The following is a 21611-nucleotide window of genomic DNA, read 5'->3' as shown; positions in this document are numbered from 1 at the left end:
TCGCGGGCATAGGAATGACTACTTGATGCCTCACTAGACATCTGACACCTACATACGACGAGTAAAGGAAGCCTAAGGCTCTAGATTTGTACCGACGACGGGACCAACAAGAAAAATAAGGAACAAAACATTGTATAATAATAACTTACAAGCAGGCGGCGAGAAAAGACGACGGAGAAATTATTGGCACAAAGGAGACAGTTACTCTCTAAAAAAGGTTGACGGTTGCGCTCTGAACAGCAGAAAATTTTCTAAAAAGTGTAAAAGTGAATACGGTGGGTGGTATATATAGGGGGAACAGCCATTGAAATCCCCCCACGTGTCCCTGAGCATTTATGACAGCATTCCAGCCTGTCCGTCAGAAACTTTAACCGTCATTCCATGAAACCGCTTGGGAGAGATGACGGTATCATGGAATGAGGGGGCAACTGATAGGGGATAAAACCAACGTGACGGTACCACCACATATGGTTAAAATCGTTACGATAGGGTGACGGGTTATATGACCAAGGAGGACGGATGCGTAGTGGATGAACGAGTAGAATGCACGCACATAATTTCTCCCGTCGTTCTCTGGGCTACCTCAAATCACACTATATGATTGGGGCTGACGTGGCCTTGATTGTAATTCACGCCAACGTATATATGAAGAATTCTTGCACTACACGTTAGCCTTGATTGAAGATTCGTATAAGGAAAAGAACTCTAAGAAATACGAAATTCCACGAGTTATTCTCCTAGAAGGAAAGGACTTCTTGACCAAGACGTGAATTTCGGCCCTACGCTACTATATATACTCCAAAACCCTCACAAAGCAAGGTACGCATAACTATCTCAACTCTGGCACTCTAGGGTTGAAAAATAAGACTCTAACTTGACATTCGGAGGGTTTTTGGCCGGCACCACACCGGTGCTCTCTCTTAGGTCCTCTTTTTTCCTTTTTTTGCAGGTGTTGCTTTGGTGAGTAGAGTGCTTGCGACTTACTGGTCATTTTTTTGGCATCATCAATTAATATGGATCCAAGTAATTTAATTTACTAATATGAAAAAAAAAAGGTATATTTGTACAAAATCACACACAAGGGATGCATGAGATCATTTTCGAGGCAATTTGAAATGAAATATAAGATTGATTAACAAAATAGTGGGTTTCAGTTAGCTTAACTGGTAAAATCTCTAATGATTGTATAAGAAATCTGGGGTTCAATCCCTGCTTACACAAAAAACTGATTGGTGTTTTGGTCTGATGATAAAGAGATATCATCAGGAGTGAACGCCATAGGTTGAAACTCACTAAAAAAAAAAAAAGCTTTATTCTTTCTTGAGCACATTACATTAACTTGGAGTCAATGTGTCAAAGGAATTTGCGCAGTGTTTTCCAAGGTCTCTGAGATCCATGAGGTCATAGGTTCAAAATTCCTATCCAACATCTTGGGATCACTCCCAATAAATCTCCATTATAATTACTTGATGTGTGTAGGATTGGGAGATTACATAGTCTACATACTCTTGAGAGAATAATTAAGTATTTAATGAACTTTGGACACCCATGTTATTAAAAGAAAGAAAAAAAACAATTGTCTTAAAAAGGTTTTAATAATGCTTATTCTCTACCCACTTGTGGTTTGATTTAGGTGCATTTTGCCCACCCATAATTTAAAATATATCATTTTACTTGCAAGAGGTTAATTTTTGTTCCTTGAAAAAAAAGGTAATTTTTGCCATGCAGTTGTGACCCATTTTAGTCTATTGTTAAAGAAAACATTAAAACATAATAAACCATTAAGAAAAGGAAAAAAATATATATTGAAAAAAAAGTAAAATTTAAAGAAAACTCTTCAATCAAAGTAGTTTTAGTGATAGGGTACTAATACTGGTGAAAGGCATTGAATCCAAATCTTCTATCACACTCTTTTTGCTCCACTATATACTCCACAAATAAAAACATGCCACATGTCCATCTAATTTATTAAACGCTAAATTTATGCCTTCTATTATTTCAATTTCCTAAAATAAATAAATAAAAGGCATAAATTTAGTGTTTAATAAATTAGATGGTCATGTGACATGTTTTTATTTGTAGAGTATATGGTGGAATAAGAAGAGTGAAACAAAAGATTTGGACTCAAAAGACATTGAGATTTCTATCGCAATGAGCAAATTTCATCTATTTTTTCTCATTAATGTTCGTGACACAAGGTATGTTTCCAACATAGGATTTTCAAAATTACAAAAATAGATGAAGTTTGCACGTGAAATTTGCATTTTTTTTTTTAGGTAATATCAGCCCCAACCCCGCTTTGACCTTTTCATGAGATCTTAGAGACACGTGTGTCTTTGTTATTTGTTTTCTATCCTTTTCCCGGGTATTTATTTTGCACAAATAGCTCTAGTTAGGTAAATCTGTGATTATGCACTTATGTTTATTTGATATATTTCCAAACCTAGATTAAAAGGAAGTCTAGGGCTCCTAATCTAAGCTAAGGTTAAATTAAAAAAACCATATTTCCAAGTAAAAGACATGAGTCTAGAAGTTTGATTATACGTAAAGAAGTTGTTAGGCACCTCGTGATAATTTTACAATGGTACCTTATTCAATGAGATAACTTAGGTGTTGGGAATCAATTTTTGAGAAAAGAATTTTAGGCTATTTAAAATTTATTTTGAAAATACGATGTGGCCTCTACGCTAGCTTTTCTAATTCGCATGATTTTCTACTACATTTATATTGTGAAAATCTTGCAATAATTTAGTGAAGTTTCATGTCAATTTTGACAGAATCCCATGTATAAATGATAATATGCACCAAATAGCATCTCGCTTTTGGTACTTTGAGGAACATTGGCAATTTCATTTTCAAGTATGTATATATCTCCTCCGATGCATATTAAGCATATTGATTCACAATTACAAGAAAGGGATAATACCTTTATATTTGTTGGAAAATAAATTTATTGAAATAAATACAGCTAACCTGAGTCCTTTCAAATTTAGAGTGACTATGGTGTGCAATTTATTTCAAAAATTGACATCTCTCATTAAAGTTTACAACCGTTGGGTTAAAATGAATTGACCCATTGCAAATTAATTAATTACCCAAATTAATTAATTATTCAAATTACATGGAATAATGTGGTAGCACAAATAAATCACCAAATATGTGTGTGAGTGTATTCCCTTATCTCATCCCCCTTTTATATGTGTGTGTGTTTCTCAAAAAAAAAAAAAAAACTAAATACAGCGGAAAATAAATTTGACAAAAGTGATTTGTTTATGAATGGAGAAAACCACTGAGGCAAAATCCCATCAGGTGAATTTAAGGTCACTACTCCTGAGAATCCACTGTTATCAATCATAAGTGGTTAAAAGTTTAAGAAATCTTACCAAACCCTTTAGCCTATCACGAAATACTAACCTACAATTGAACCCTTAGCCCAATACCCAATTGAACTTGTATTATAGCGGAAATCTCTTTGTTCAATACATGAATCCCAGTACGTGACTAACCAATGACGCACAGATCCCAGTACGTGACTAACTCACCAACTTGAAGAAGATTGTTGGTTGCAAAGCTCTTCAGTTTATCAATAATGAAAATCAGGAAGCTTATTGGTCACAAAATCCTTGGCATAAAGATGTAGCAGCTTCTATAGAAAGAATGATGAACTAGGTCACTTTTTGCATTCGGTCACACAATGCTAGTATTTTATTCGCATCACCTCGTGACGGCCTTTAAAATAATTCTTATATATGTCTAAGGTTGTGAGAGAAAAAACCCTACACAAATATATAAGCATATGCGTGTAATCATATCTGAAAAGTCTGATTACAAAATTCTCGATAGATATAGCTTGTATCAAGCTTCTGTTAAGCTTCAACGTTAAATCTCAATAGAAAGGATTCTGTCGAGACTTCTGTTGAGTTTTAATGAAAAACACTTTCTTCACTTATTTCTTGGTTAGACTTGCATGGTTTCAATACTTAACTTGAACACTTGTTTCTTGAAGTACTAAACACATCCTAGATCTACCCAATTACAAGTAAAGTGCGTTTTGTCAAAAGATTAGCCAATTACATAAATATGTCCCTAACAACAACTTCCATATGTTTGGCTTGATTTTGGAATTCATGAAGTTGTAAGTCAAAGCCATAGGGCATCTTTAGTTTCAAAATATCCTATGATTTCTTCATTTAGGGTCTGTTTGGATTGAGGAGGATGGGAGAGGGAGTGAAAGGGAGTAGAGTAGAGTTGGCTGAAAATAAGCTAATTTTGGGCCACTTCCACTTTCAATTCTACTCTACTCCCCCTCCCTCCCTTTCAATCCAAATAAACCATTAGGGGCTGATCATAAATAGGGGGCCCAATTTCCTTTACCATCTCATCTCTCTTCTAATAATAGGGTTTTATTACAATTTTCCTTTGTCTTTCTACAATTTTAAGATCAGTGACCAGGTTCACTGCACTTAAAATACTTAACTCCTCCCCCTTGGGACTATTTTCTAACATGTACATAGTTTGAATTACGCTGGTTGGATGAAGGCACACAAAATTTATAGGTTTTTGCTTGTTTCTCATCAAGGTCATTAACTTTCACATCATTTAAAGAGCAACGATCTTGGAGTAGTGTTGAAAATGGTGTCCATGCCTTCATATCATTTAAAGAATAACAATCTTAGAGTAGTGTTGAAAATGGTGTCCATGCCTTGAAACGATTCAAATTTATTGTTTCCCCACTAAAAGGGCTAGATTATAAGCCTTGAAAACCATCCAAAAGGAATGCAACCCAAGGATATCTTAAATGGATGGATTCAATCCACTAAGATACCTTGTTACCATATATTCTTCACTTTCATTCAAAGAACTCTTATTATAAGTCGATAAAATGAACCGATATACACCTCCACACTACCAACCTATCTATGATTGTGTAGATTCTTGTAAAAGGTTTGCATGTAACTGAAGGGAAGAAATTGCTCATTGAGCTGCTTCTTCATATTGCATCAATCTTTCATCTTGCTCTTGCCATTATTTGTTGATTCATTTGCAATTACTCCGACTATGTAGAAGCCCTTCCCTTAAGTCAAATCGACAATAATTTCACATTTCTTTCTTCCTAAACTTCATATTAGTTGAACACCCTTTAAATCACGTGCAACCAATCAATGAAGTTATTGAGGTTGAGATTTCTTTGAACTTCTAGAAGTTCAACCTTGATGTTACTCTACCACTTGCCCTCTTACCTCTCAATAGGCCTTTCCCTTTTAGAAAATCCAAAAGGATTGTCAGAGTTCTAAGCATCATTGAGTTCATCACTCCTTACACTTTGAGGAAGCAAGCATTGCACCATTTCGGTCATGCAACAATTTGTATTTTCTATTGCTCCTTCTCATTTTCTTGAGTTTGATGTGATTGATTATCATCTTGTTTCGAGGAGTAAAATCTTATCCTTTTTTGAGATTCATTCCATTCCTTCATCCTCTATTTCATCGGGCTATTACTCATTGTGCCATGATAATTGACAAGTAGTGCTTAAATCCCAAAGGAATAATTTCAAGAATGATCAAAGTTGAGGTGAAGACAAGTCAAATATGCATCAACCAAGTCAAAATCTTCAAGAATATATGAAATAAAAAGGCTTGTTGATGTGCTTGGCCAATATCAAAACAAGAATTTAATTTCTCAGAAAGGATTCTAATGTCCTTAACCAAAAAAACATAAATCATAGAGTTTCAGGATCTTGCTGAATTCGAAGGTTCTCCAATAGAATGAAACACTCATGAAAGCTTGATCAATTCGTAGTCTCTGATACCAAAATGATGCAAAACAAAGATTTGAGATTTTAAAGAAAAAGGGAGAAAATTGAGTTGAGAGATAGTGGTGAGTAGAATGATAGATAAAAATATGATCCCAAGATGATTATTGAGTAAAATTCGTAGACAATGGCATGATCACCCTTGGATCTTTATACACTTGAGGATTTTATTATGGTGACCTAATATTGGCATCATCCCCATCTAACAAACTAGTACAATTCTAAAATAAACTATAACTGGAACGAATTACTACAAGCCTACAACAATTAATTACATATTTAAACTAATTAATCTCATGTCTAAAACAATTATCCATATGTTTAAAAGAAAATACAAGTAATTTCCACATGTGGAATACTTGACTATGTCACTATATACTAGTGCTAATGTGAATTCTTTGGTCATGTTACCATTTCTATGTGGAATACTTGACCATTTTATCATGCTTTGCATTACTTATCATCGTAAATGTTTACAGATTTTCCATTTTCAATTCTCCATCTTGTTCCTTCTTTTAAGGACACATTATGCCCCTATGATGCTTTTCTAGGCATATTAGGCATTATGTCCCACTGTGACCTCCATAAAAGTACATTTAGGGAATTATTTTTCTTTGTAGATTAGTCTCTTCCTTAGTTTAGCCAATATTTATATATTGAAAGTTGCAAGTTGTGAAATTTCATGTCTTATTTTCACTTTGGATCACACTGCTTTTCCCATCTCATATAGTGAATTTTTCCTTCTTTCTTCATGTTGTTCTCACCAAAACTTGCTTACCATAGAATTTATTTCCCTACACACAAGAATTGGGATGTTTAATCTACATCTAAAGCGCTACAGATGAAACTCTACTTCATATAACAATACCAAACGAGTACTATACCATTTACATTGAAGCACAGCTTCAACTCCATATAACAATACCAAACAGATAATATACTACTCACACTGTAATAGAAATGAATCAAAACGTGAGTTTTAATTAGTTCAACTGGTAAAGTATCTTGCCATCAATATGTGCTGAGTTGTTATTAGTGGGCAAAAAAGTAATTTCAGTGGTGAGTTTAGATTAAAATTAATAATAGCTAAAAATGTTTTGGATGGAAAACTTCTCTATTTATTTATAAAAAAAAACCCTTAAAGAGGAAAAAAGTCAGCCAAGGGAAATAGTCATCATTTGGCATCACCCTTGCCCAAATTTGATAAAAAACTGGTCATTTTCTCGCAAAGTAAACTCACCATTTTTTTTACATCATTTCATGATAGTAAAAAATTTATGACATAAAATAGAAATGAATCAAAATGTGAGTTCTAGTTAGTCAAATTAGTAAAGTATTTTACCATTAATATGTGCCGAATTGTTACTAATAGGTAAAAAAGTAATTTCAATAGTAAGTTCAGATTAAAATTAACAAAAACTAAAAAGGGATTGGACGGAAAACTTCACTATTTTTTTATTAAAAGAAAACCAGAAGTCAGCCAAGGGACATAGTCGTCATTTGGCACCACCCTTGCCTAAATTTGATAAGCTCACCAATTTTTTTTTTTTTTTTTACATCATTTTCATAATAGTAAAAAAGTTATGACATAAAAAACGAGGGACAGTCCAGTAACTTCATGAGGGTCCTGTAGAAGCATTGCGCTCCTCATATATATAAAGTTTAGGTTTCAGCTCTAATCAGCAACACAGCTCTGTCTCTCTCTCTCTCCTATCTCGTCGTCACGTTTCTGTGGTTCTGCGTCTCTCAGGTGCTCTCTCTAGGGTTTCTCTCTACTTTTCTCTTCCCCGCAATTTCTTTTGCTTATGCCTTTGGTCCTCCAATACCTTAATCTTTTCCCAAACCCTTTGCCTTATTTACTTATTTATTTTATTTTTAATTTTTAATTTTTAGAAATGAATTTTTATATTGAATTTGTGTGCATAAATATGATACATATTCGAATCACTAAGCCATTTTAAGCAATTGTAATTTCAGTTCGGTTTCGATGCTATGATAATCATCTATCCGCTATGATATCGTATGCGTTTATTCAAGGGTTTGTGAAATTTCAGCTAGGGTTTAAGGTTTGCATTTTCATTAACCACGATTATGAAATTTTTATTTCAAATCGCTCTGATTTTACTGTGTTTTCACTGTAAAAGTTCGTTAATAAATTTCTAGGGTATAGTTGTAAAGTTTAGGTGTGGATCTATGCACGGAGTAGTTTAATTTTTGCATAAAATGCTTTATCTTTCCCGGAGAATTAGCTTTCTATGTATAATTTTGTTGTTAATTTGTTTGGTTTGCTTGTGGGTATTGGGTTTTTTATATTAGTCAAAGTTTATCAAAGGATATTTATAGATGACACATATTTAATGGATATTAACAAATACGTAGGAAAAAAATTAGAAAATGTTGAAAGGATTTAAATTAGAATTAGAATTTGTTTCGAGAAGACCAAATGTGCTTTATTTGATAAAACAATGAGTATTTGAGAATTGTGTATTCAGTGCTTGTTTGAAACCAGCATTTATCAAAATTGTGTTTTTCATTTGTATATTAACTAGGTTTTCATTGTTGTTTTCCTTCCCATTGTTCATGTGTTTACCATATCATGTGAATGTGTGGTTAGTCTATGAAAGGGATTGGTTTAAAATTTAGTAAATTGGATGAATGTGCGTGCAGCAGTACCATTAGGGCGACTCTGTTCTCTGGATTGAATTCTTTCACGGTAGTTGCTAATGGGGTCATATTCACCTTTACTTCCAATGTTTCTCTAGTGTTAAAACAAAATATTACCACTAAGGCCATACACATAGCCAACATTGAAAAAATTTGGGACTAAAGCCTTGTTGTTGTATACACAAAGCGTTTTGATAAATAATTTAGTTTCAACATAGGAACAACTTGTAAATGTGCTATGGTCTTGTAGATTATCCCTGACACGGTGGGAGTGTTTATTTCTGACACAGTGGGAGTGTTTCCTGTAAGTGCTCTTGATCCCATATTTTGGAACGTATCTGTGACATATCCTTAGAGATGACATGTATGTGCATACAGGTACTGCATGTTATTTTTTTTTTATAAGTATACAGTACTGCATGTTATATCATACTTGTGAATCTATATGGCTTTGAGAACTTATTTTGTCAAATTTTGGCCTCATTAGTTAATTTTTTGAGTGGTGATTATCATAATAGTGATTTTTTTAACCGTCTGCTATTATGGTTTGGTAGTAGTTGTTGACTGACTTGTAATCACACCAGCAGATTAATGGTTGTGCTGGCTTGAGTTTCAATACTGAAAAATGAAGAAGATGGCAAAGAAGAAAAACCCATTCGTTTTTATGGATGTGTCCATTGATGGAGATCCTGCCGAAAGATTGGTTTTTGAGGTATTGTTATTTTTGAACCTGTAAACTAAGTGTCTGTTGCATATGCAGTGCAGTCAAAGGCGAGCCGGGCGCTCGCTTAGGCGCCTGGGCGAGGCGAGGCGCCACTAGGGCGCCTTAAAGGCTCTAAGGTGAGGCGCCTTTAGTGAGGCGCTCGCCTTTAGAGCCTAGGCGAGCAAGGCAACCGCCTTAAGCCATGAAAGAGGCACTAAGGCGAGAGCCTCAAGTTTTTATTTTTATTTATTTTTTTAAGTTTGTTGTGAAACCTACTTTAGATTATTAATTTCGAAAGGCATGTTACAAAACCTATTGTTAGTTAAATTAATTTACAAATTTGTGTTGTAAAGCATATTGTCATACAGAAGCTTGTTGTAAAATATATTGTTAGAATTAACTAATAGAGCCTAAACCACACTAATTCAATTTTAAAATAATTTTATAGACCTAATTTCTTCATGCTTCACATTGAGGAAACTTCATTATAATATTATAATACACTAGGTATTTATGATTTAAGCTCTATATGTATAATAAATATATTAAGAATTGGCGCCTTGCTTTACTCAGGCTAGTGCCTTTTTGTCGCCTCACGCCTCAGGTGATAACAAGGCCTTGGCGCCTTAGGGTCGCCTTTTGCCTTTGACTACCTTGTGCATATGTAATAAATGGTTCCAAATTTGTTGTTTACTTTCGTCTTTCGTAGCTTTTCTAGTGTGACTTGCCTCCCTTCCCTAATGAAAAAAAAAAAAATTTATTTGTTGGTCATTTTTGGTTCTACAGCTTTTCCCCGATGTTGCTCCTAAGATTGCAGAAAATTTCCGTGCACTTTGTACAGGTGATATTACATTCTTGTTCGGTTATAAAATTTCATTACTTAGTAACTCTTCTCATGGGTACCTTGTCTTATTATTGACCTATTTTTTGTTAATGTAGCATCATAATTTTTTACCATGCATTTGGTCTTATTATTTCCTCCTTATTATGAAAAATTATTTTGCACTGTATGTCAGGAAGTTCAGTTTTTATCAGTGAGGGTAGTTTTCTTATTTCTTTAAATCATGCTTAATCTTTCCTTCAATTTTCAGGAGAAAAGGGGATTGGTCCTAAAACTGGAAGACCACTGCACTACAAAGGATCCTTTTTCCATCGCATCATCAGAGGTTCCTTCGCACAGGTATGTTTTTTTTTTTTTTTTGTTCTAATTGACAATTTGGCAAATTTTTCTATAGCTGAATTTTGATATTGCTTCTGTGCTAAGTTTCTGGTTGAACATGACTTAGAAGTGTGTGTCTTTTAGTCAGTTACCCTTGTTTATGCTGTAGGATACAGGGCTGATGGTCACGCCTGCTTTTCTTGTGATATAGTTTTAAGGTTGTACTTACTAAGTTGTCCATCCTCAAAATTTTACTAAGCTTCACCATGCCCAACCAAAAATTGTACACTTCTTTAAGCTTAATGGTGGATTAATAGCTTGTGTTTATTTTGCAGGGTGGCGATTTTGTTAAACGAGATGGTATGTATCATTTCTAAAGCTATTTCCTTTCATGTCTCATCCCACAAAATGTTTTGAGGTTGCAATTCTTTGGTAATATTTGTTCCCATTGAGTAAATTGTTTATCAACTGTTTTTAGAATTTTTTTTTGGGGGGGGGGGGGGAGGGGGTGTCTTCCCTAGTCTGGAAAACTCATCTGTGAGGGTTTCTGTCCAAGGATGGTGATTTTTCATTAAGGAATGAGTTTGAAAGAGCTGTATTATTGAACTAAACTTGCCTGACATGGTGTATATATGGGGCAATGAATGCAGACCATGTTTTGGTTGTGTTGTCTTTACATTGTCAATGCGTCCTTTCTAATGGCATTCTTCGCATTTTCTTTGCTGTGTGTGTTGTTACCTTATGTTTTGGTAGCTTATTTGCTCAAAGGTAAGGTAGAAACTAGAAAATGACTTGAAGCATATTAGTTAGCTTATTTGCTTAAAGCAAGCTAGTGCCGGTTTGGTCACGTTATACTTTTTCAAAGTACAACTTTTTTTGAATTCACCTGTTTTAGGTACAGCTTTTTTCAAAAAGCTAAAAAATTTGCTGTTCCAAACATCGCAAAGCCATTTTTTAACTCATATTTAAGCAAATAAGCTCTCCAAGATATCAGCCTAGCCAAACACACACTAGTTTGAACTAATATTATTGCTGGTTGCATTTTTGGTTTCCTATTGTTGGGAATAGTCCTATTTGAAGCTAAAGGGTCAAAGGTGACTCTGTTACTGGTATGAAGATGTTGGACTTGGGAGGGGGAGGGAGTTGGGAAGCAAGATGTCAGGCTATCATCTTTTATTTATTTATTTTTATACAGATGTCAGGCTATCATCAACCACATGTTAATGAGTTAATTCCTCTCTTGTCATACATTTATTTTTTTTGGTTTGGCAACAAGTTGGTTTGGTGGGAATTTGACATCAATTGATGTATGGTTGAATCTGGCCTTTCCAAAGGTGGGGAAGAACAGAAGAAGATTACACTTTCCTTAAGTTGCAAAATTTCTCTTACCACCCCCCCCCCCCTTCTCTTATCCAAAATAAAAAAAGTAGATCCAGACAAGATCGGAACTTAAAAGGCTGTTTGCAAAGCGCTTCATTGTGAGTTCTACTCACAGTTCAATAATCTTTTATCTTTATTTCCCTGGAAATGGCCAAAGTTTATGTTTTCAATGTCCTTATTCTTGGTTGATCTGCTAAGTAACCCAAGAAATGCAATATTTTGGGTATGGTTTTAATCTTTGTCAAAAAAAAAAAAAAATTGACAATATAAGTATGGATCCTTTTTCTTTTCTGGACTTTGAAATTTAATTCTCCTTTCATAGGTACCGGTGGAGAAAGCATATACGGGGAAGAGTTTCCAGGTTAGAGTGCTATACCTCTCTCTTTCTATCTCAAACCTCTTTTCAGTCCAAAATTATGGATTGGGTTTATGAGAAGTGGGAACTCTGAAAGGACAATGAAGAAAGATTTTTCAATATCTTATCAAGCTATTTGTATTGATCTGAACTAGAAATCATATTTACCATTCAAAAATTGATAGCTGAACCTGTTACATGTTTACAAATATAATTTTCAGTTAGGTGGTCCTTTACTATGAGTGTCGACTCATAAATCAAGTGCCATGTTTACTTTTAAAAAGTCAATATTTTGTGGAGATGATAGGAACATTTTAACACTTACTGTTTAGGTTTGATTTTTCCATTGCTATCCATCCAGTTTAGCATTTAAACATAGACAATAGTTCCTGAAGTCCTTAAAACATGATTGCAAGAGATTTAGGAGTTCTTATCCATACATCATTTTTTCATAAATTGACAGACATTATGGGAATACTACAATGGAAGGTGGACAATCTCTATGGGATAAGGGTGTAAAATGCTTGGTTGTCTAGCTCCATGGCAAGGTGTTTTATTTGCCTCGTTTGGATGTCAGTATTAACTTATAGGCTTGCAATATGCATGAGTGCCTTTTTTATGTTATTTTTTATTGTATTAATTTTCTTACTTATTGGGTGTGAGAAGTTTAGTTTTGCATTAGAACAGTAATTGTTAATTTATATTTATTTAAAAAGCTTTTAGCAGTATTGGCTGTCACTTTGTTTCAGGCTCCACTACAAAATATTTTTTTTGTTTGTTTTCTACCTTTAGCATGACCAATAACTGAAATGACATCTTCGGGGAGCTTGTGGGTTAAAGGCCCATTGAGGTGTAACTTACCTGTAAAGATATATAGCTTTAACATGTTTTTAATTTTTGAAAGATGTAATGGATTTTTGTATTCATATAAAAAAAGATTGCCAAAAACCAAAAGAAAAAAAAGGAATAATGAGTGAGAATTGGAATTCAATCAATGCAACTCCATGTTTTTCATACTTTTTTTTCTTTTTTCTTTTCAGGTCATTGTAAGTTCTCTATCTTGTTGAATGCCGGGAATTGGTTATGTAGTTAATATGTGATGCAGTATGTTTTTGTTTCAATATATCTTTTATTTGAAAAAGGTGCTCATTAGTTCTGCATGCATCTATTTTGATATGTGCAGATTAATGAAGAATTTTGATGCATTATATATGTTGGTTCTTTGTCTTCAATAGATTGATTATGCAAGCTGTAATGTTTCTTGGTCTTGCAATTGTGTTGTGTAACAATTGCTAGTCATGTTTTTTCAGATGAGTCACCCAGCCTCAAGCATGATGGACCTGGTCTCTTATCAATGGCAATTGCTGATCGGGATTCTTTAGGTTCTCATTTCATTGTCACCTTTGAGGCCGATCATCGTCTTGACAGGTTTGTCTTATCTTTTTTATTTATTTATTTAATTTTATTATTATTTTTTTAAATGGTGACAGGGATGTCTAATCTGCTTTATTGTTAGACATGATTTTAATGTTGCTAGTGTCTGTTTGGTATGGCATATTTTTATTGGTTTATTTTGCTTAAAATGTGATGCAGAATGTTAAGTGTGAAAGGCCTAGATCATGTTCAAGCTAAACGTAAATACTTAAATCCATAATTTCTCTTTGAATCCAAAAGGAAGAACATTGGAATCTGCCTAAAATAAAGAAAACCTCAATTTTATCTAAAATAAATTGTTATTTTAGTTTTACAGATTGCACGCCTATTAAAAGGCTCAAAGAAACTTTTCTTTCAAGTAAAATATTCCTAAATAGATTCTAATTGATATGGTAGCATTATAGGACTTTAATTTGACTAGGAAAATCCTAAAATATATGTTGTCCTACATTAGAACCTTCTACTTGAATGAAACTTGACTTTGAGTTCTCATCGAAAAATTGAAAATTTTCTGCTAAAAACAGAAAGAAGCATACTTGACCATCTATAAAACTTGTTTGAAAATTTTTTCCACAATTTGTATAACCCAAAATTTCTTCTTTTCATTCTTCAATTGATTTGCAATAAAATCTCTTCTATAAAGTATTGAAGGCAATTAAAATCTTCTAACCCCAGAAAATCAATGAACATTGATATGTTCTCAATAAGATCTTGAGATTTGATGGTTATTGGCTCAAAACTCATAAATAACTTTATTTAAACCTTCCACAAAACTTCTAATAATCTTTGTATCATGATTTTTTTTACATTCTCCTCAATCAACACCATATATATATATATTGTTTAGCCTTTGCACTTCTTGCAAAAAATTATCTTCGTCTTCAATCTTAATTTGTGGGGTCAACATCTTTGATAATTTTTACTTGTAAAAAAACATCATGGATGTTTTCTTCAAAATTTGTTTTGAAGTTACTGAACTCTTAACCTAGCTTCACTTGATACTTGGAAGACAAAATTATTATCCATACTATATGAATATAATCTTTTACAATTTAGATCTGTTTGATACAATATTCTCCAAAATCAGTAGGAAAGAAAAAATTTACCATCATTTTTTCATTCTTGGCCATGAAGAAATTTTAGGCTTTCCCCTTTGCATTTGGAATTTCTCTATATCATTCCACCAATTTGCTGCATTGCTCAATCCAAGCTGCACCTTGAAATCTTCTTGGATATTTGCTTAAGCAAAATAATTTTCAAGATCTGATCTTAAGATCCAATCTATGAACTCTTCTTTATATGATATGTCAGTGGAATATCATTAAAATTAAAACCTGTTGATTGACAAGTCAACCACGAGTGTAATCTTTGACATAAATATCATTACTATCTTCAAGATCAATGAGCATGTTGTGAATCTCATGGAGTCCACAAGTCATTTTGATTCCCTCACCATGATTTTGAATCACTGTCCTGAGGCCTTGAACCCCCATGATCATCGTCAATAGGGTGGTTACATTTATTGTTGCCTTTTTTTGCCATTTTCTTGATGCTAATGAGTTTTGAAACAGAAAGCATGAAAGGACTACGCTCCGTTTGTTTTGTTGTTAAATATTTTTCTAAAAACATTTTTAGCATTTTACCGTGTTTGATTCATTGTAAAAATTGGTCAAACCTGAAAATGTTTGCCATTGACCATAAATTCATTTCTAAAATTTTGTAAAACATTCTATCAAAAAAACTTGGTAAATTTTTTTACAAAAACACAGTGGCTCTCCCCCCCACCTCGTGGATGGGCTTCCAGTCTGGTGTCTGGGAAGCACCAGTTTAGGTGGTTTGTCTGTCAAAAATTGTCACACCAAACACTTGAAAATGTTTTGACTGAACATGTTTTCAAATGTAAAATGCTTTCATTTTACAGTGAAACAAACAGAATCCATATAGAGCTTCTTGAATCCATAAGGTAAAACTTGGAGTCTACCATAAATAAAGAAACCCCAAATTTTATTGAAAATGAATTGTTATTTTTGTTATATGGATTGCAAGCCTATGTAAAGGCTCAATAAAAAATATATTTTTCAAGTAAAAATATTGTTGAACAGATATAGTACCAATTGATATAGCACCATAATAAGACTTTAATTTGACTAGGAGAGTTTTGAAAACACCTGAAATCATGGAAATAAATTCCCAAATCTGAAAAATACAAAATTATATGAAAATATAAATAATTAACAAATGATGAAAATGGACTCCTATATATGCCTTACACCAAAATATAAGTTAGGCAAAAGTGCAACTATTCCAATAGAAAAAATGAAGCTTTGAAAGCTGTACATTCTCTTTTAGGATGAACACAAGCTGAACCGAACGGCGACCTGTGTTAATTTTTAAAATTCATGATACATCCTTAAGTTATTTTTTGTGTGTACACTCTTTGGAATGTTCAGCAACCTTTTCTTATATTTGACAGGAAGCACGTTGTCTTTGGGAAGCTTGTTCATGGGCATGAATTACTTACAAAAATTGAAAACGTGGGTGATGAAGATGGGAGTCCAACAGTGACAGTTAAAATCATCAATTGTGGTGAACTAAATGACAGTAAGAATCATGGAGCTACAATATCCAATTTTTTTTTACAAAGTGATAAATGAAATACTTCTTCTGTTACAAGTTGAGAGTCCCATTGGGAGAATTCAACTCTTCCTTGGTAAAGGTGACAGTGGTCAAGATTATCCTCAAAATCTAATAAATTTCAAATTTTCTCTCCAAAGGGGTTACTTTAGAAACTAAAAAGTTAATATATATATATATATATATATTTGACTAATCAAGAGGGCCACATTTTAGGGCATCCCAAAAAAGAAGAAGAGGGGACTCTCAATTTTGAACAGAGGGTATTATTATTTAAAGATTTTATAATGGATGGCATTTAATTTTTACAATGCTGTAGGCATACATATGTTATTCTGTACTTATCAGCTCCTAGTTTTGTGAGAAATTCTCTTTTCTGTGAATGATAGCCTTTTGGTTATTCTTTGTGCAGACAAGAAAAAAGCATATAAATTGAAAATTGGGAAGGATGCATCTTTGGATGCAAATAATCATGAAGCACGGCGGAAGGGTAAACACAAGAAATCATCTAGAGAAAGAAGGAAAAGGAGAAGAAGATACTATTCATCTGAATCTGATAGTTCCTCAGATACTGATTTGGAAACATCTGAATCTGATAGTGATTCAGACTTGGATTCGTCCTCATTATCTGACACTAGTTACTCAAGTGATGAAAGGCGTAAGAAGAGAAAGAGATCTTCGAAAAGAGACAAATACAGACGGGGAAAAAGAAGGGATAAACGCCGTGACAAAAGGCGAAAGAGGCGTGATAAAAGATCCAAGCGCAGATCAAAAAGGTTGTGTGCACGAAATCCGTAAATTTAAAATACCCGTGAATTGTGACTTATTGGGAAAATAATGTGTATTGTTTGTCATGGATTAATCCAGTTGTAACATGTCCATTTCTTTTCATCATTATTCTGCGTGTGTTTAGTTTGCTAATAGTATAATAATATCTTAGATGTTCTGGCTCTTAACTCAAATGGTACCCACACAAACACCTCAAAATGGGCTTGGGGGTGTGGGGGGAGGGGGAAAGAGAGGGGAGCTTGAATTAAAGAATGTGGCATAATATTCCTGTTGTCTTCTGCTTAATGTTTATGCGTATTGTAATGATAAGAAATCACTTGGTTATTATTTAGAGTAATGCTACAGACAAACTATTTAACTATATTTTTACAAGATGTTGATGTGGCCAACCTCTTATTGGTTTTCATCTAAGCCCACCATTAATATTACTTTTTCATTTACCAATAGTCACTCACCACATTAGCAGTTTGTAAAACTTTTTGTAAAATTGTATCTGTAGCATTATTCTATTATTTGTTGGGCATGGATGATTGAGATGCATTTTTGGAGCTGGGGATGTGTAACATTGAAGTTTGTGGTTGCCATATGTGAAACCTAAGCATTGTGTTTCATGTTTTTGTATAACGTCTTCAGATTGACACTGCTAAATCCTGCCTTTCTGTTCTGTAGAGCATCAGATGGTTCTACGGATACTGAGAGTGAAAGTGAAAGCGGTTCTGATAGTGATGACCTGGATGTTCCTGGAAAAGATCAGAAACGGAAAGACCGTTCTCAGAATACTGGTTAGATTTAACTTCATTGTGCTATTATTTTTAGTTTCATATTCTTGAGGAAAGTTCCCTCCCTATAGTATTAGCTGTATTATACTTGGTTTTGTTTCAAAGTGATACACAACTGTATTTCTCTAATTTAAAGTTGTGAATCATTTTATCACCTTTTGATACATGTTTTGTGTTGCTGCTTTGTTTTAATATTATGCAGCTCCAGAACAGCTTCCCTTGGCCACAAAAGAAGTTGCTCCCGGCCGTCGCAAAAAGAGGGACGAAGCCATCTTGCTTGAAAAGGAAGAAGGAAAATCCCCCAAGGAGAATGGAGAGCAGAGAAGCAATGGCATCGAACGAGACACTAAATCTGACAGAAGCGAAGATAGACAACCTGACGTAGTAGATGATCACCCTGGCAAATCTAGGTCTACTCTCCATTCTTGTCACACCTCAGTTATTCTTTTTGCTTATCGATTGTTCAAGATCTGGTATTTTATTAAAAGTTGATGAGCAGGAGCCGAAGCATAAGTCCTAAGAGGACCATGAGTAAGAGTATGAGTATTAGTCCCAGGAGTCTGAGCAAGAGTCCAAGTGTTAGTCCAAAACGGAGGCTGAGCAGAAGCCTGAGTCGTAGTGGAAGCCCCCCACTTGCTCCTGGGAGGAGTATCAGCAGGAGTCCTGCTAGAAGTCCTGTTAGAAGTGACAGCAGTCGGAGCCCAGTCAGAGGTGTCGGCCAAAGTCCTGCGAGGAGCTGGAAGGGGAGAAGTATCATTAGGAGCCCAGTGGGGGCCCGGTCTCGAAGAAGTGTTAGTGGAAGCCCTGTAAGGTCACTGGCAGGAAGGAGCCCAAGTAGGAGCCCGCCAAGAACCTCATCACGAAAATCAATTAGCAGAAGTCCTATAAGAGTTTCTAGAAGAAGCATAAGTGGAAGCCCAGTCAGATCTCCAAGAAGTACAAGCAGAAGCTCAGGTAGGGCCCCTTCTAGGAGAATTAGCCGAAGTCCAATGAGGGCTCCAAGCAGAAATAATCGTCGCAGTTATTCTAGGAGCCCTAGCCTTGCACGTAGAGTTAGGTCACCTCCTGACCGAGGAAGGAGTTTATCAAGAAGTGTTTCCCCAGATGGATCACCCAAGCGCATCAGAAGGAGAAGTGTTTCCCAAGATGGATCACCCAAGCGCGTCAGAAGGGGGCGTGGTTTTAGTGATCGGTACTCTTATGCACGACGATACAGAACCCCCTCTGCTTCTCCTGTGAGATCTTATCGATATGGTGGTAGAGGCGATCGTGAGAGGTAAGTAGTAACTAGTTGTGAATGCTTTGACCTACAAAATATAATTATGTAATGTTTGTCAGACTTGAATGCCAATGACTGATTGTTCATGCCTGCTTTCCTAGATTTTCAAGTTACAGAAGGTATTCCCCTAGGCGTTTTCGAAGCCCACCACCAAGAGGAAGAACTCCTCCAAGGTCTGTGGTCTCGCATCTGTGGTTGCAAGTTTTGTTGTTTGGGGGGGGGGGGGTGTTGGTAAGGGTAGGATTGTTGATTTTTAGATTTTTTTTTTTATAAATTATTTGATTAGACACCTTTAGGAGGTTGAAAAAATATTGCCAAAAAGTGTAAAGCTGGCTGAGTTTCCCTTTTTCTTAATATGTATCTCATTCTCATTTCCCATGTTTAGTTGTTGGTCACACTTCCTGGCATTTCTTGGTATTAATGTTCTCTTACGGTAGGCTTCTACATGACCTGTTTGCAGATACAGAAGCAGAAGAAGTAGGACACGGTCTGCATCACGGAGTCCACCCTACCGAAGTCGGCGTTACAGCCGCAGCCGTTCACCAGTTGAGCCATATAGATCTCGTGCCTCTCCACGGGCTGAGAGGAGGAGATCACCTTCTAGGAGCAGGAGCCCATCAGAATCAAGGTCATCCTTGGACTCCCAATCTCCTAGGCGGGCAAGCAAAGACAGGTCGAAGTCATCATCTGGAAGCCCAGATGGGAAGAAGGGCCTGGTCTCTTATGGAGATGGTTCTCCTGATTCTGGCCAACGGTGAAAAGTATAGCAGTGGTGGTTCTCAAGGAGCTAATGTTATTTTTCATAGACTGGAGGCTTGCATTTTTATGATTGAACTTTAACTTCGGATTTTCAATGTTGTCAGATATTTTAGTTGCTAGTTAAATATTTAGCTTTCATGCTCATTTAGAATGTTATCATTTGAGCCAACATGTGTCGAGGATGTTTGTTGAATTAAGAATATTATATTTGCTGGATCATTTTGGGTTTTCTCTTTAAATATTATGCTATTTCAGTCACAGCATAGGTTATCAATTGTTGTTTAATGCCAAGTGAGATAATGCAATGTTGAGAGAGAGAATGTGTAGAAAATTTTTGCGCCACAGCTTATGCTACATCTTTAATGTGGCTAACTGTGAACAGTGAAGGAAAAATGGTAGGTTTATATGGAAGTGATAGATATTGGATGCTCACTTATAATCTTGGATGTGACAAAATTGGGCTACAACTTTAATGTGGCTAACTGTGAACAGTGGAGGAAAATGGTACATTTATATGAAAGTGATAGATATTGGATGCTCACTTATAATCTGGGATGTGACAAAATTGGTGGCACAAAGGTTGTACTCCTAGAAGAACTCATTGAGAAAGTGAGAAAGCGAAGAATGCTGGTAAATCATGAAAGAATGTTACTTTCCCTATGCAACTTGTATGCACAAATATATTGCTAGTATTTCTAGCCTTCTGCAAGTTGTGCAAGGTAACACGTTTTTGGCATCTATCCACCATTCTTTAAAAGCTGGGACAGTTGAACACTGCAAACAAGTGGTTCCCCAGGGATGCACAATATTTTGTTACAAAGCTTCCAAGTTCATTATAGTTAACCTATTAGTTTTCTCACCTCTGTAGATATTTTGGAACAGAAATCATTCATAATATACGCATTTATTATTTTTGTCTTCCAACCTCTACAGCCTAGAGGAGTTGAAAATAAATATGTAGTTATAAGAGAGACGTGTGTAGCAAAAACCTGTACTTCAGTCACAACAAAGACCCTAAGTACACAAACATTTTATCTTCGTGCACTGCCATCCCTTCTCCACAACCCAAATGGTCAGTTGAAGGAGATGCAGGTCCAATTAAATGTTCTCAAAGAACCTAATATCATTAGGCGTGCAGTACTCATTTTCAATAAAAAATGGAGACTCAAATAGCGGGTGAAAATGACCAAATACTACTGTTGGCCAAAATTATTAGTGTTTTACCACTATTTGAGAAATATTTAGCAATGTATCACTTTTTTGAAACTTGATATTAAGAAAATCGAGTTTGACATGGAACTTGAGTTTCAAAACTCGAGTTCCAAAAAAAATTGCTGCTAACATGGATTATTTAAATTAAAAAATGCTAGAAGGAACTCTTAAACTCGAGTTCCTAGCAATATGTTACTCGAGTACCATGTAAGAATGTCTTTTGTATAGTGTATACGTACTTCAAGTTTTGTAAAGAATATTTTAAATGTTTCGCATTGGAAATCTAACTACACTCTGCTCAAGCTAGTCAACACAAAAAAGAGATGCAGATTCATGTGAAAGGCTAGAAACAGAGCAGGCACAAATCATACCGTCTACACTATGCCTAGTCATTCATTCTTACTCTTTCTTCCAATCCTCCAAGAGATGCAGATCCAATCCTCTTTCCACCATCATCATTCTTACTCTTTCTACATCCTCCAATCTACCTACATTGCGATAAATATTCATCAAAAGCTCAAAATCATGTTCATTATCCGGTTCCAACTCAAAAAGTTTTTCAGCAGCAATCTCCCCAATATCTACATTTCCATGAAGTGAGCAAGCATACAGCAATGCTCCCCACACTGTTAGACCTGCCTCAAACTCCATT

General features: G+C 35.0%; 1 protein-coding gene across 14 annotated transcripts; it reads left to right on the top strand.

Moving 5' to 3' along the window:
• The first annotated feature begins 7433 nt into the window (after positions 1–7433).
• On the top strand, positions 7434–19966 carry LOC142622568 (uncharacterized). 14 transcript variants are annotated; one of them, XM_075796062.1, is made up of 15 exons: positions 7494–7562; positions 8767–8854; positions 9064–9188; positions 9966–10020; positions 10271–10359; positions 10674–10698; positions 12041–12079; positions 13384–13501; positions 15981–16108; positions 16554–16917; positions 17600–17712; positions 17912–18119; positions 18209–18985; positions 19090–19161; positions 19449–19966. In XM_075796062.1, exons 3-15 carry the CDS (start codon positions 9102–9104, stop codon positions 19744–19746), a joined length of 2373 nt encoding a protein of 790 aa, XP_075652177.1. In that variant the 5' UTR covers positions 7494–7562; positions 8767–8854; positions 9064–9101; the 3' UTR covers positions 19747–19966. The 14 variants fall into 14 exon arrangements, with proteins under 14 accessions (XP_075652179.1, XP_075652177.1, XP_075652180.1 ...); XM_075796065.1 differs by having other exon boundaries at positions 9061–9188; XM_075796063.1 differs by having other exon boundaries at positions 7495–7562; positions 8727–8854.
• Positions 19967–21611: the final 1645 nt, after the last annotated feature.

This window comes from Castanea sativa, chromosome 1, assembly GCF_040712315.1.
Source record: "Castanea sativa cultivar Marrone di Chiusa Pesio chromosome 1, ASM4071231v1".
NCBI classification, from domain to species: Eukaryota; Viridiplantae; Streptophyta; class Magnoliopsida; order Fagales; family Fagaceae; genus Castanea; species Castanea sativa.
This window is presented reverse-complemented; position numbering and strand designations above follow the sequence as displayed.

Excerpts from the sequence above, each read along its gene's own strand:
- LOC142622568 (XM_075796064.1), top strand. The coding sequence starts at position 9,102 with ATGAAGAAGATGGCAAAGAAGAAAAACCCATTCGTTTTTATGGATGTG. Across the intron at positions 16,109-16,553 it reads TTGTGGTGAACTAAATGACA|ACAAGAAAAAAGCATATAAA; the intron begins GTAAGAATCATG and ends TTCTTTGTGCAG. Across the intron at positions 18,120-18,208 it reads GATCACCCTGGCAAATCTAG|GAGCCGAAGCATAAGTCCTA; the intron begins GTCTACTCTCCA and ends GTTGATGAGCAG.